General features: G+C 43.4%; 2 protein-coding genes across 15 annotated transcripts in view; one reads left to right on the forward strand and one right to left on the reverse strand.

Annotated features, from left to right (window-relative positions):
- Positions 1–12582, forward strand: part of PPHLN1 (periphilin 1) — a 259607-nt gene extending 247025 nt beyond the window's left edge. Inside the window, exons 10-11 of one of the 2 annotated variants that reach the window (XM_082349474.1) lie at positions 11564–11619; positions 12564–12582. In XM_082349474.1, coding sequence (XP_082205600.1) covers positions 11564–11619; positions 12564–12567 — 60 coding nt within the window. In that variant the 3' untranslated portion in view covers positions 12568–12582. Of the gene's footprint in view, positions 1–11563; positions 12090–12563 lie in introns of those variants that run through there. The other variant, XM_082349473.1, reaches the window with a different exon arrangement.
- Positions 1–13905, reverse strand: part of PRICKLE1 (prickle planar cell polarity protein 1) — a 109185-nt gene that overhangs the window by 3853 nt on the left and 91427 nt on the right. For 8 of the 13 annotated variants that reach the window (XR_014233104.1, XM_082349387.1, XM_082349389.1 and 5 more), the window contains 6 exons: positions 7632–7817; positions 5812–5925; positions 5008–5145; positions 4210–4413; positions 2278–2464; positions 484–1347 (listed from right to left, as the gene is read on the reverse strand). Coding sequence is in view for 12 of the 13 variants with exons in the window: in XM_082349387.1 (XP_082205513.1) it covers positions 484–1347; positions 2278–2464; positions 4210–4413; positions 5008–5145; positions 5812–5925; positions 7632–7766 (1642 nt within the window). In the remaining variant the exon portion in view is untranslated. Of the gene's footprint in view, positions 1–483; positions 1348–2277; positions 2465–4209; positions 4414–5007; positions 5146–5811; positions 5926–7631; positions 7818–8583; positions 8802–11493; positions 11586–13905 lie in introns of those variants that run through there. The other 5 variants (XM_082349385.1, XM_082349386.1, XM_082349382.1 and 2 more) reach the window with 5 other exon arrangements.

Raw genomic sequence — 13905 nt, forward strand, 5'->3', positions numbered from 1 at the left:
AATGTGTTTTGAAAACTTCAGTGAAATTATTTTATAATCTGGGTAAAAAAAAACTTAGCTACTATTTTTGAGCTGCCTGTCGCCACAGGGCAATTCAGGAAAATACAAAAAATGTTCTGTGCTTATAGAGTACACATGTTGATTTTAGTATCTTGAAATTCATAGCATGATCCAAAGAGTCCAGTATCTTTCTTCAGATACAGATGCAGACTCCACGATCCCAATAAATTCATTTCTCCTCTTCAAAGCAGGGATAATAAGACCTATCCCCAAAGACTGTATTGAAAATATATTTTATATGTATGCACACATGTACACACGTGTTTGTTTTGCTAGTGTTTGGCATTCAACTGAAACTCCTTCCTCTCTTTGGTCTACAGTTGTAAATAACATAGCTCCCCTGCTGGTGCTGACCTGATATTTGTGGAATGAGCTTTTCGGTGGCTCCTTTTTCAAATACCCCATAACCCCTAGATTATGTACCTGTGATATTAGACAAAGCCAAAGAATCCATAGAATCCCGAACACTTTGCTCTGGTTTCAAGTCTGACAAACACTCCAGGGAATCTTCATACCACTGTGTTTGATCGTGACTATATCCCGAAGCCCCATGGTCCAGATCCAACTCCTGGAGCCTTCGACTGCTCGCAGGGCCTGGGTGGCTGCCATAAGCAGAATCCCCCAGTCCATCTTGTGACTGCGCCCAGTACATATCAGACTGGTATTTCTTACTTGCAAGGCTCTGGTTATTTTGCTTTAACTCGGTCTTATTTTTAACCATGTTATCAGATATCCAGTGCTCACTGGCTCGAATGTCCATCTCATTGGGCTGCTGCTGAAAGAGGCTTTTATCACCAAACTTGAGGAGCAGCTGCGTCATATAATCTTCATGCTCAGCCCATTCTTCAGGGTCTTCTGGGGTTTCGTGCTCTACTCTGCCTTTCCAAAATTCTTCATTGACGAAACCTGCTCCTTGCCTGGAAAGACTCAGATCATCCAGTTTCCGAGAAAGGGTGTCGTCAGCATTGCCTGAAAGGCCAGGAAACTTGTAGTTCAGAGCAGGGGACAAGAGGAGAGACTGCCGACACTGATCTGCCGACCGGCTGCTTTTGCCCATCCGGACACTTCTTCTGGAGTCTCTTGATCGAGCCGACTGGAACGCAGAGTCCGAAGAATCCGAGGCATGGACGTCTTCACCGAGGCTGCATGTCTTTGAGCAATAAATCTGACCTTGTTTGGGAAGGAAGGGGCATCCCAACAGAGAGGCTTTGCACTGGGCGCAGGAAAAGCAGGCCTCTGTAGCGTGCCAGTGCTGTCCGTCGTAGGTCATCTGCGCATGGTCCACACCTGTTTCAAAAAAGGATCCAGTAACAGGTCACAGTTCCATCTTGAAACAAAGGCAGAAGAAACAGAAAAGACAGACTGTGGGCATGAGGGAACGCCTGGGGGTGACGGGACTGTTCCAGATCTTGATAGGGCTGTGAGTTACACAGGGGAAATTAATTCTCATTATTTGCAGATTCCACATTTACAAATTTGCCTACGTGCTAAATATTTTGTAGTTCAAAAATCAATACTCGCAGAGCTTTCAAGGTCATTTGTGGACATGTGCAAGGTGGCAAAAAAATTTGAGTCAAGTGATGTGTGTGTCCCAGCCGGGGTCAAAGGGCACTGCACTCACACCTGCGGCCGATTTAGGGCCATTTTTTCGCACTTTTTGTGCTTTCTGTTGGTGGTTTTGCTGTTTAAAATGGCCCAAGCATAGAGCTGAAGTGCTGTCTAGTGTTCCTAAGTGCAAGGAGGCTGTGATGTGCCTTGGAGAAGCAATCCATGGGTTAGATAAGCTTTGTTCGGGCAGGAGTTACAGGGCTGTTGGCTGTGAGTTCAATGTTAATGAATCAACAACATATATTAAATAAGGTGTCTTTAAACCAAAACATACACACCAACAAGATTATATATTGATTGGTTGATGACAATGTTGCGACCAGAGGCTCACAGGAACCTAACCCACTGGATCCCTAGGAGCAGTGGCTCAGTATAGAGTTCATGGCGACTCTACAGAACACAACTAGCAGAAGTAATGAGAATCCAGTATACACCCATTTATCAAAACTCATCAAACTGAAACACTTAAAACCTATACATTTCACGGTATGTAAACTATCCGTCAATTTAAAAAACAAAAAAAAAAGGAAAGAAAGAAAAAAGAGTATAGGCATCAGAGACAGACTGATGGATAAGTGACAGAGCCAGCAGGCTGGGCCGTGGACGCACCAATATGCTCGCCGCAGGTCTCACAGTACTCGGCGTACAGGGACTCGAAGCAGCCGCAGCAGAACGGGCGGCCGTCCTTCATGATGTACCTCTGTCCCCCCAGGACCGTCTCGCACTCAAGGCAGCAGAAGTGTTTCATGTGCCAGTGGCGACCCTCTGCTTCTGTGCACTCATCAGCAAAAATTATCTTCAGAGAAATATGAGGCCATAGGATAAAAAAAAAAATCATTGTGAACGATTTTAAAGGTCAAGTAACTGCACGTTTGCTGGGCAATTGACAGGCACTGGATCTTAAAGTCGCTTAGACAGTGAACTTTGTTTCTTACAGCCTCAAGCTTAACTAACTAACTTGATTTAGCTATAGAACAAGAACAGAAAGTGAAAACGTTGAAAAAGAAACTGAGTGCATGCTGATACTTTAAAAAACAAAACAGAATTCTACATTGGATATAATTCACTTGGTCCTATTTTTGCTCCCCAATCACACTTTGTTGGCATAATCTGGCAAAGAATACATTAACATTGAAATAATTTAGTGGTCTGTGCATCTTTTAATAAAGAAAACTCACTAAAGTGGCTGTGGAGTCAACATAGTTAGCACTCTCTGAATGCTGGATTATGTGAACACCACTTGTGTAGATAACACTTCGTTTGACGGTGCCGTCTCCAGATTAAGGACTTTTAATTTTTTTACATTTTCGCTTTCAAAAAATTTTCAAATAGCACATCATTGAAAAAACTTAAACGTATAAAGGTAAAGACTGAAAGTTTACTGTCACTGATTGAAGTAGACTAGGGAGATAATAATGAATAAATGCAATGAGGTTCCCTGGATGCGGTGAATAAATGCAATGAGGTTCCCTGGATGGGGTCTTGGAATAAAAAACAGACATCAGTAGGAAAAACTGAGGAAATCTAAATAAAATCTATGGTTTAGTTAATGGTATTACATCAGTGTTAACTTCTTAGTTTTGATGCATATACCATGGTTCTGTGAGACTTTTTTTTTTTTTTTTTTTTTTAAAACAAAGCCAATCAAATGTAACTTTCTCTTACTATGCCCTGATTGGATAGCAGCCTGTATTTTTTTTTTTTTTTAAAGAAATTCACGTTCTTTTTTTTATTTATTTATTTATTTATTTATTTATGACTGTGTTGGGTCTTCGTTTCTGTGCGAGGGCTTTCTCTAGTTGTGGCAAGTGGGGACCACTCTTCATCGCGGTGCGCAGGCCTCTCACCATCGCGGCCTCTCTTGTTGCGGAGCACAGGCTCCAGACGCGCAGGCTCAGTAATTGTGGCTCACGGGCCCAGTTGCTCCATGGCATGTGGGATCTTCCCAGACCAGGGCTCGAACCCGTGTCCCCTGCATTGGCAGGCAGATTCTCAACCACTGCGCCACCAGGGAAGCCCCTGTGAGACGTTTTAACAATAGGGGAAGCTGGGAGAAGGGTACACAGGGACTCTCCGTATCTTTGCAACTCTTCTATAAATCTAAAAGTACTTAAAAATGAAGAGCTTAAGGAAAAAAATTTCATTTCACACCACCAGCCCTCCCCACACATGCTCCAGGGGTCACCACTGTTAACTTAGTGTATGTCTTTACATACCATTTCTGAGTGTTTGCAAATATGTATACAGTCTTGTTCTTCCCCCCTTTAACAAGAGTAAGATCAATTGCTGCACACTCTTCTTGCAACTTGCTTTTTTCTCACAGTCCATCAAGGACATGCTACTTATCAATACACAACGACACCTGCTGCTTTCTCTTTATTAGCTGCATATTATTCCATTGTACCAACGGGAAGGGTTATCTTAAAAATGTACACACAGAGTGCAAGCAGGAGAGATCTGTGTTTTGCTTAGGTGTGAACAGTGGAATATTGGCTTACTAGAAGCTTATTTTTTCCAGTGTTAAGGGATGAACTTTTTTACCTCATCACATGCTGAACACCGGGGTTTGAGCAGCTCAGCATGGTGCCGGCCACAGTGAATTTTTCCATCCTGATAAAAATAGATGAGGTCGACCAGCAGCTCGTTGCACGTGAAGCAGACAAAACAGGAGGGGTGCCAGCATACTCCAGGGCCCGCTCGAGAGGCAAACACTGCAATTTCACCTCCATTTATCTTCAACCCACACTAAAAACAAAAGAATTTAGATCTTAAATGACCCCTTTTTAATGACTGGATTCTCAGCCTTTTCCACTTTACGCTAAATCCCAAGTTTGTCAGCGAAACTTTAACTTCTGTCCCCTCCTGCTAGTGATTAAATAGTTCTTTAATGCGGGATTATTCGTGATTCTCCACTGGAATGAACATGCCTCAGATCTACTACCACACTGGGCTGCTCCTCAGAACACGCGCAGTGGTTTTCTGGAGGCGTCCTCCTGTTGGATATACTCCTACTCCGAGGACAGCCAGTAAGGAGGCCCCGAATGTCTTCATTACGTCCCTGCGTTCTTGAACACTAGGTGCCCCCCAGCACCGCGCTCCACGCCAAGACCCCACGGAAGGCCGGATTTCACCCGATGTTTACATGCCTCCCCCATAATGCACAGCAGTGTAGCCGGTTACCGACACGAATCCCCACGTAATAAGAAGCTACGCTGCCTTTCCTTCTCTCAGTTTTTGGAGGCTTTTAGGGGGCCCACGCCTGTGCTGGCACTGCCCCCTACCCACCCCCACCCTCCCAGCTGATCCACGCACATCTCTACTCATCCTAGAACGGGCTACCTGCTCGCACACAGCGTGCATCGCTGCTCTGGACAGAAGTTTAATCGTCCCTCTTCCGAGTGCTTCTTTCTTCCGCTGAGCACTGAACACTTGCAACTCTTTTTCCTCCTCTTCACTCAAAGTCTGGCAATACCGCACCTTCACAGAAAGAAACAGAAGCACCACTCTGAAGCAAACAGCCTCCGTCACCAATTCTTTATTTCCAGAATCAAGTTTCAGGAAATAAAACAGCAAGTTTAGCTGGCCTGCCCCCGTGAATCGCCAGTTTAAAAATGATCCCGTACGTTTAAAATGACACCAAATCTTGCAGCCTCTCTAGCAAAAGGGAAATGCAATTTGAAGGAAGAGTCCTTTTTTTTTTTTTAAAGATGAAAAGTTTAATTTAAACTCTTATCAGCAGAGACACTAAAAAATCATAAGACATTAACCTTTCTACAAAAGGTTTAAACTTGCTAATTGCCACCTTCATTCTACATTCTACAGGCACTCAAGTCCACTGCAGGCCTGGGCCACCATAAAGCACTGACTCTGGGTGAAGGGGTAGGGAGATCGCAGGAATTTGTAGGCTCCTGATAACTGGTGGGTGGCTGCAAACACTGTAAAAACCAACTTGTGTTAAGTTTATTGCACTGACACCCTTTTCTCTCTTAAAGAATGGAAAGCTGTATTCTCCGGCCCAATTTTAACTGAAGAAGGGCAAAAGGGCCCTAGCCAGGGAGGAGCTGGGGTTTATGGGAGGCACCACGATGCTCAGGGTGGATTTTTTTTTTTTTTTCCTAATTAGCCTTCTTCCTGTTATTTTACCTCATTATCATGTGGTGGCAACTGGTACAAAAGCTGTTTAATTCGGTGTTTCTCTCCAGGGCTGTTAACATACGGAACCTTTTCCTCTGGTAAGCAAGCAAAATAGAGCTGGATCTGAGAGAGAGAGAAGAGGACATCAGCACACAGGAAGCGAACACTTCAGCTCATTCCATCTTCACGTTACCCTGCCCTTTAGGTACTGGCTCTGGCCTCTGACAGGATTTGGCTACTCGTAGCTAATGAGAAGAGAAGCTGAGCCAACTCAGCAGAACTGCAAACCCACAGATAGCTAGCATCCAGCTGCTAAATTGCTCTTCAGGAATGCAATTCATAGTGACAATTAGGGGCATCATAAATTATGCACCGTAAGACATGCACATTTAATGCTAGGGTCAGCCGAGAGAGTCCTGAATGAATACTGGAAATGACCACACAAGGCTGTGTGACACTGTCCACAATCGAGCCACTACACAACACATTGGATTTGCTCTCTGAATTTTACACGTTGCAAAGACAAAAGCTGTTTTGTTAAACTCTGTAAACTCTCCCTTATCAGGTTCTCTCAAGCTTCAGCTTTCTTTGCTTGCATGGGTGCTATTTTCTAAATATCTGGAGTCAATTTCCCCAAGGAAACTGGAAGGGAGCTATATTAACCTGTACTTAGTTCACTTTGAAAGGGGAACTCAATTTTTGTTTGAGATTTTTTTTTTTTCTTTCTGTTGTATCTAAAGGAAATCCTTAATGAGTACGGCGAAGGATACTGCAGTGCTGAGGAAAGATGAAAATGATTGAAGGAAAAAAAATAGGAGATTAGGGAATTTGGGGCTTGTCTGCTTCAATATCTTAGTGTCTCACAAAACCTACTCACCCTAAGCTGCAAGAAGGGTTCTCTCTTAATAAGCAGTTTATCAAAACATTGCTTTCCTACCTGGAGGACCAGCTCTCCACCCTCTTCCATTGCATCAGCCGCAGGAGCTTGTACGGTTGTAAACACTTACTGAATACTAGCTACCTGTGTGCCAGGTACTGTGCTAGACCCCGGATGAATCGGAAACCCCTCTTCTCAAACGAGCTCCCATCAAAATGGGAAACACAACCATAACTCAGAAGCAATCATACACCTAGTTGGCTCTTTTAATTTCAAACTATCTTGGCCCTTATGTCTAACACCAGCAATTTTTAATAAGTTCATCATTATAAGGATATTGGGAAGATAAAAATAGGTACACAGAATGTTCTCATCTTCCTTAAAATAACAATACAACAAAGCACAAAATGAGCTCTTTAATTTTTTTTCCAATTTACACCATGTGGTGACAGAATCTTTCATGCACAAGGTTATCAAAGGCCAAATCCTACGCAATAACACTTCAGATGGTCTCTCACAGCTCTGTATCTCCTCTCTTCCAAAGCAAAGGCACTGCTGAGAACTGACTTGGAAACTTTCCTCTTTCCTTTGATTACCTTTTTGTTGTTACTAAAGTTTTTGAAAAAGTTAAACTCCTCCCACTCTCTCCAAAGGGACACCCAAGTCAGAAATCCACATGACAAATGCGTAGGCAGTACTCTAGTCTTCACTCAGTAGGGCAAAAATAGCATCCTTATAGGGCTTCTGGATCCAAGAGTACAAAAGGGATTGAAAACTTCCATGGAGAAACTAAGTGTGACCTTAAAAGCAAAAATTTAAAACCATCCAAAGAGTGAGGCCCAAGGACGTAGCATGTCACTGTGACAGTGATAGTCGATCATTTTAAAAAAATAAACCCTTGAAGACCTTAAATCACATTGAAAAACAGAAAAGCAGAGGACTCAGTTCCTACCTGCTCGGGTCTGAGGCCTGGGGGGACCCAGGCGTACTCCTCCAGCGCACAGCCCGAGTCGTCATCGGACGTGGAGCTCCGCTGGCACCCGAAGGCAAGTTTGCTCATTTTGGGCTCCATCTCCAAAGGCATCATAACAAAGTCAAACAAACAGCTTCTCAGTCACAGGACATCAGACAGTGGCTGCTGTGGGCAACAGAAGACAAACCGAAGAGATGAACCCGAAGGCATTGCTCTCACCCTCCAAGAGCGTCTACTGAATGCCCGCGTACACACGGCGGGGCCCAGAGAAAGGGACCAAGTCGCCAGTGTCACCGTCCCCAGGCCCCCGGAACTTAGAATCTAGGGCCACGTGATTCGGAAAGAGGCCCTTTACCAGCTCAGCATTTCAGAAAATGCCACCCAAACTAGCTTACTTCCAGATGCCTTTAAAAGGTGCTTCTCTACACACTGTTCATTAGAAAGGTTCTCAAGAAAACTGCTTTGCCGACTGCCCACAAATGAAATCCCTGCGAAGCCTCAGGGGTTGTAGGAAGAAGCTGGGTTTGCGCCCCCCGCCTTGCCCACTACTGTGTGCCGTGAAAAGATGGCTCCAGTCGCCCCACTTGGTTCCCTGCATTTCCTCATCCATCTTCCCAGCAGAGCACGGCTGCCTGCACAGATGGGGTCGGCTGGGCCACACTGCTTAGGTTTCAGGTTTCCAATAAAGTCTGAGAGGCACTGAACTTCGTTTACTCATGGAGTAGAAATAGCACAGTTAAATCCTTACACAGCACATTAAACCCGCAAGCCTTTACTATCCATGGGCTAAAGTCAGCCAGACGTTCATTAATGAGTTCCTTCATAAGACAGTAATTGAATCCAAGCACCAGGTTAAAATAAAATCCAGCATGGTGACAACTCGTGTTTAGCGGTGTTACTAGAAGGCTTCCACTGAAAAGCTCTGCAGTACCTACTGTGTGTGACATGCTCTCAGCCTGCTGCGGGGCACAGATTCTTAACCACTGCGCCACCAGGCTAAGTCCGCCTCTGAAAAGTCTCCTCAGATGAAGGCCTATAAAGGTGTCAAGACAACAGTCCCTGACCTACAGCCCAGGAACTTTGTTATCACCATGTATGTTCCTTCTAAGTTTCTTCCGATTTTGAAAAATCATCCCCTGTCCGCAGGCACTAAGAAGAAAAAAAAGGATACAAGACTTCCAGGATCAGATGCAGCTTTTTATACCTGCCCCTTTCCCTCCACCAAAAAAAAAGAAAGAAATTTACAGATAATTAGCCCAACCCAATTTTAAAGAAAACAAGGCTCAGGGAAGTTAAGTGACTTGCCTAAGGTCACGCAACTAAAAACCAGAGTCTAGTCACACTGCGTGTCTGACACATCAGACTTCCAAAGATTCTTCTGCCTTAAAAAATTCTCTCATTTGCTGCAACAAGTAGGAAAGACAGTGGAAGGTAAACATTGTCAGCCTGACAGTCATCTGTCAGTGACTCTCACAGTGCAACACGAGATACTTATTGTTAGAACATGGTACCTATTAAAGCCTGTGAGTATGAGAACTGAGGATTTTTCTCTGATGAATCAAAGGACACTAAAAAATTAAAATTGTAACAGTTCACAAATGGGAGGCCAAACATCCAAAGGCTACAATCTTTATTAGGGAGGAGCAATGCCCAACAGTAAATATTAGTCCAACTAATAAATGTAACTTTCATTCACCCCAAACAAAAAGTAAAGATGACCTCATTTCCTGCCCCACCACTGGGAGGGACTGACCTTTTACACAAGACATAAGTTCACACAGGTGTACTTCATTCATGTCTGAGGAAAGGCTTTCTAAACATTGGCACATTCCTTGTACTCCTCAGTAAAAAAGGATGTGTTAATGAAAGTCAGAACATTTCTTGGATCTAGTCTTTCCCTTTTGTTTTGAAAAAAACCCACTCCCCCCATATGGAAGGAAGAGAACTAGAGGTCAAGAATTTAATCTGGGGTGGGAAGGAGGGAGATGCAAGAGGGAAGAGATATGGGAACATATGTATATGTATAACTGATTCACTTTGTTATAAAGCAGAAACTAACACACCATTGTAAAGCAATTATACTCCAATAAAGATGTTAAAAAATAAATAAATAAAGTCTATTTTATCTGGGGGGGAAAAAAAAAAGAATTTTATCCGTAGCTGAAATACCCGCACCAGGAGAATGGGTGCCTTCAATGCAAATGAACCTGAATCATGAAATACGCACGTCTACCCTTTGCCAAATCTGGCTGAGGAGGGAAATGTGAAGGTACCTGCTCTGCACAGACTTACTAAGATCATAAATATTAACTAGAACCTAAAACTTAAATGTCACTATATTTTAAAACAAGAGAAAACACCACAAATTAAGACAAGCTGCAAATTTTCCAGACTAGAACAAAGATGCAGATTGCCAAAGAGCTGAATTACTTTGACAGCTATATTGCTTGGTTAGCCTTCTGTGGAAACTGCACAGAAAATGACTACCCTCATCAAGGGAAATCACTTAGCACTCAGTGCCATGGTCCCGTCCTCCCCATCACCTGGACGCCGGCCGCGTCTCCAGCCTGCAGCTCCCACAGCCATCCCAGCCTCGGTTCAAACTGAACTGTCACTCACCGCTCACCGGCGAAGCGACGAACTTCGTGATGAACTGAAGGAACACGAGTGACACAGGCGCAGCTTTCAGTGTCCTTTGTTGACACTCTGACAGCTAACTCTCTGACAACTGACTCTGACAGCTAACTCTCACCTCTGTGCCTAGCCTGGCGTGATCAGTGCCGTGACGTCTGATCACCACGTCAAGCAACCCCACGAGGGCGTATCTTGCTTAAAACCGAGCCTCAGAGCGATCCGCCACGGGTCAGCTGTCCAAGGGCAGTGGCCTTAGAACCGGGCTCGTGGGTGACGACCTTAAACCCCTGCAGCCCTGCGCTGCCTCCTGGATGGAACCTTTTCTTCGGTGAAGTAGTCACACTGCTGCTGCACTGCTGCAGACATGCACGATGACACAGCCGGACGGGGGTGGGGGGGCCAGTCCACTTCACCCAGAGAGGGCATTTTAAGGAGGACATACAGTCAAAAAGGATTATAAAAATTCAATGGCCTCATGAGCTGTTGCTTCAGCGTTCTTAATCTGGAGAAAGCCTCTTGTTTTCCTTTGTATCAGAGGATAATTACTTAAAATGACAAAACATTACACTTACTAAACAAGTTCTAAGAGCTGGCCAAAAAATAAACATTAAAAAAATATATAGGGCCTTCCGTGGTGGTCCAGTGGACAAGACTCTGCGCTCCCAATGCAGGGGGCCCAGGGTCGATCCCCGGTCCGGGAACTAGATCCCACACGCAAGCCGCAACTAAGAGTTCGCATGCCGCCACCAAGACCCAGCACAACCGAAGAAAGAAAGAAAGAAAGATTAAAAAATAATAAGTTACTTTGCGTGACCTCCACGTGCCAGGCAGTGGTACACATGCTGCATCAACACTAGGTATTTTTTCTCTACCTGATAGCATAACAACCTGAAGTTGGATTTTTCTTTTAAAAATTACCTGTCTTGTCAGCAGGCCCAGAAAGCATACTGTTAGGTATATCGCCGTCTCAGACTACATCATATGGAAGCAGTATGGTTCCTGCACACGTAAGAATGTATAAAATAACTGACAAAAATGTGATCTCACAAATACACCTTACGTAGACATTTACATTACTACATGGTATTTGCTTTGCAGCACGAGAGAAAGAGGGAAGCCTGGCCATTACTTATGCTCTCTGGGTGATGAGGAAGGGTCTTCCGAATGTCATCCACACGTGGTTGTGTTTGCTTTGCCAAAATACTACCTTTTAGGCCAAACATGAAACCATGGCTGAATGAGATCTAACAGGAAAATTCCATTCATTCTCTTTCCAGGTGCTGTCTCTTAAGGTTGATCCTGTGAAAACAGGAGCCACAAATCAGGTTTGCAAGTAAGCTGAATGATAACTGAAACAGGACTATTCTGCTGCGGGCTTTGATAGGGAGGGAAGCAGCTCTTCGAGATTTCTTTTTAGCAGAACCACACTTAATGTGGACAGGAGTGGCCCCATCCTGTGACTTGTCCTTTAGTCATTTTGTATGTTATTCACTACTTTTGTAAATTTTTTATTTTGATGTAATTTCAAACTTCAGAGAAGTTGTAAGAAGAGTAAGGAACTCCTAGACAGAGCCTTTCACCCTGACTCACCAGCTGTTTACATTTTTCTTCATTTGCTTTGTCACCCCCCATCTCGTCCTCCTTTTCCTCCTCTTTCTCACAAACACACCCACACACTTTTGTGGGAACCATTTGGAAGTATTTTTCACATTCTCTTACCTAACCACAATTAAATTAAACGTGTTCTCTTAAAAAAAAAGTTTATTTAAAAAAAAATAAAACTATGTGCAAGGTACCATATTAGATGTTAGAGATAAATAGAATAAAAAAGCCAAAATAGCTCAGGCCGCCAGTATTCCGTGCTTATTCTGAGGCAGGTTTATTGTCCTGGTCTTGAAATGCTGCCATAAACTGAACTCAATCACAAGTGAATGACAATCATGCATTAACCAATTCTGTGCTAGGTTTGTTAAGGAAATGAACCAGCAGGGACCCCACCGCTCCAATGTCTTTATGATTCTGGATGTAAATAAGTCTGATAAGGCATGGAAAACAAGTAAAACGGTTTGAGTCTGACCATGAAGGAAATGTGTAGGGGAAGCAACATCTTTAAAGCTAAAACCACTGTCAAAGAGGCCTGAGGTTGGGTAAGGAGAGATGAGATACTTTTTCCTAGAAACACGAGGATTTGGGTTTGCTCCCCAAAAGCCATGCAACAAAGTTGAAGAGTTCCATTTCCCCCCTTTGTCCTTTCTTTCCCTTCTTCCTTCAAAATAGTTAAAGAGCTACTTCTCACCATTTAAAAAGACTCAGAGACAAACAGCTCGCAGATGTATGACTTCTCAATCATCATATACTCGTCAAGAGAACACCTGACCCAAGGGACGGGAGCAGTGCTGAGGGAAGGCAACCTGTTGCCCCGGGCATTCGGTAAGCTCAGCCCTGAAGTCCTCAGACCTTTGACAAGTCACCAAACATTGTGGGACCTGGTTCTTTAAAACAGCAACTATTTTCCTTCCAAAGATGGCCTAAGGATGTGAAAGTTTTAAAGAAGAAAATAATTATTTGAATATAAAGAATTAAAGTTACCACTGACGTGTACCAATCGCCACTGTTACTTCCACTGATTACACACATCTTGAAGCTGACCAGTGACATTCAGAATAAGAACACTTTAGTAACCAAGACTGAATGTTGACAGGGGAGTTTCATCTTCTTTGTGAGTTCGGGACACTCTAGCCTCCTGAAGGGCAAACAGTTTTGATAAACTATTGGCCACTACTGGCCCTCAGAGTGAGCTTCTAACCAGTCCCTACATAAAATCTCTGACACAGACATATACACACACACCCCATGTCTACGGAGCATGGCAGGGTCTTTCCAGGTTTCCTTGGCAAAGCGAAAATTGGGAGCACCCAGTATATGACTGGCTATGAGGTGGCACTTGTTCCCCAAATTCATTCATTTAAGGAGGGGTTCCTTGTGAGATTTACTTTCCAGATTCATTTACTTCACTCATTAATTCATCCTTATATTTAAAGACCATTATTGAGTCATTCTGGGAAACATCAAAAATCAAGGAAACTGACATTTATTCCATTAAAAGCTAGAACTTAAAAAACAAAAAAAGTACCCACTGTGATAAGAATGTTTCCAAATACCATTTGGAATTTCCTTGCTTTCTTTAATGGTGGTATGTGTGTAAGTTATATGTGATTTAGCCTTTGGCTGATCATTTGTTTTCATTTTGAGTAGGAAATGAACAATATAAAGAACACTGGCTTCAGGATTCAAGCAAATGGAGTTCTAAGTCAGCCATCCAGTTGGGAGGAGTTGAGGGCTATCTCACAATGCAGAGGTGATGTCCAGAATTACATGGCTTCAGACATGTGCCTTTAATTTGTTGCTTTCAGTATTCTATAAATTAGGCAAATACAGTTTGAAAAGTTGTCCAAAAGTATACACAATAATTATGCTGTGGACAAGGGCTTAAGCCTTCCTCCCATAAGCACAGTAATCACTGGTTAAGGAAGATAACATACAGTATATGAAGGTGTTATTCAAACTAAAAAACTGCCATATTATTTTGCTATGCTATTTTGGCCATTTGGAGATCATT

This window comes from Balaenoptera borealis (assembly GCF_965194805.1).
Source record: "Balaenoptera borealis genome assembly, chromosome: 13".
NCBI classification, from domain to species: domain Eukaryota; kingdom Metazoa; phylum Chordata; class Mammalia; order Artiodactyla; family Balaenopteridae; genus Balaenoptera; species Balaenoptera borealis.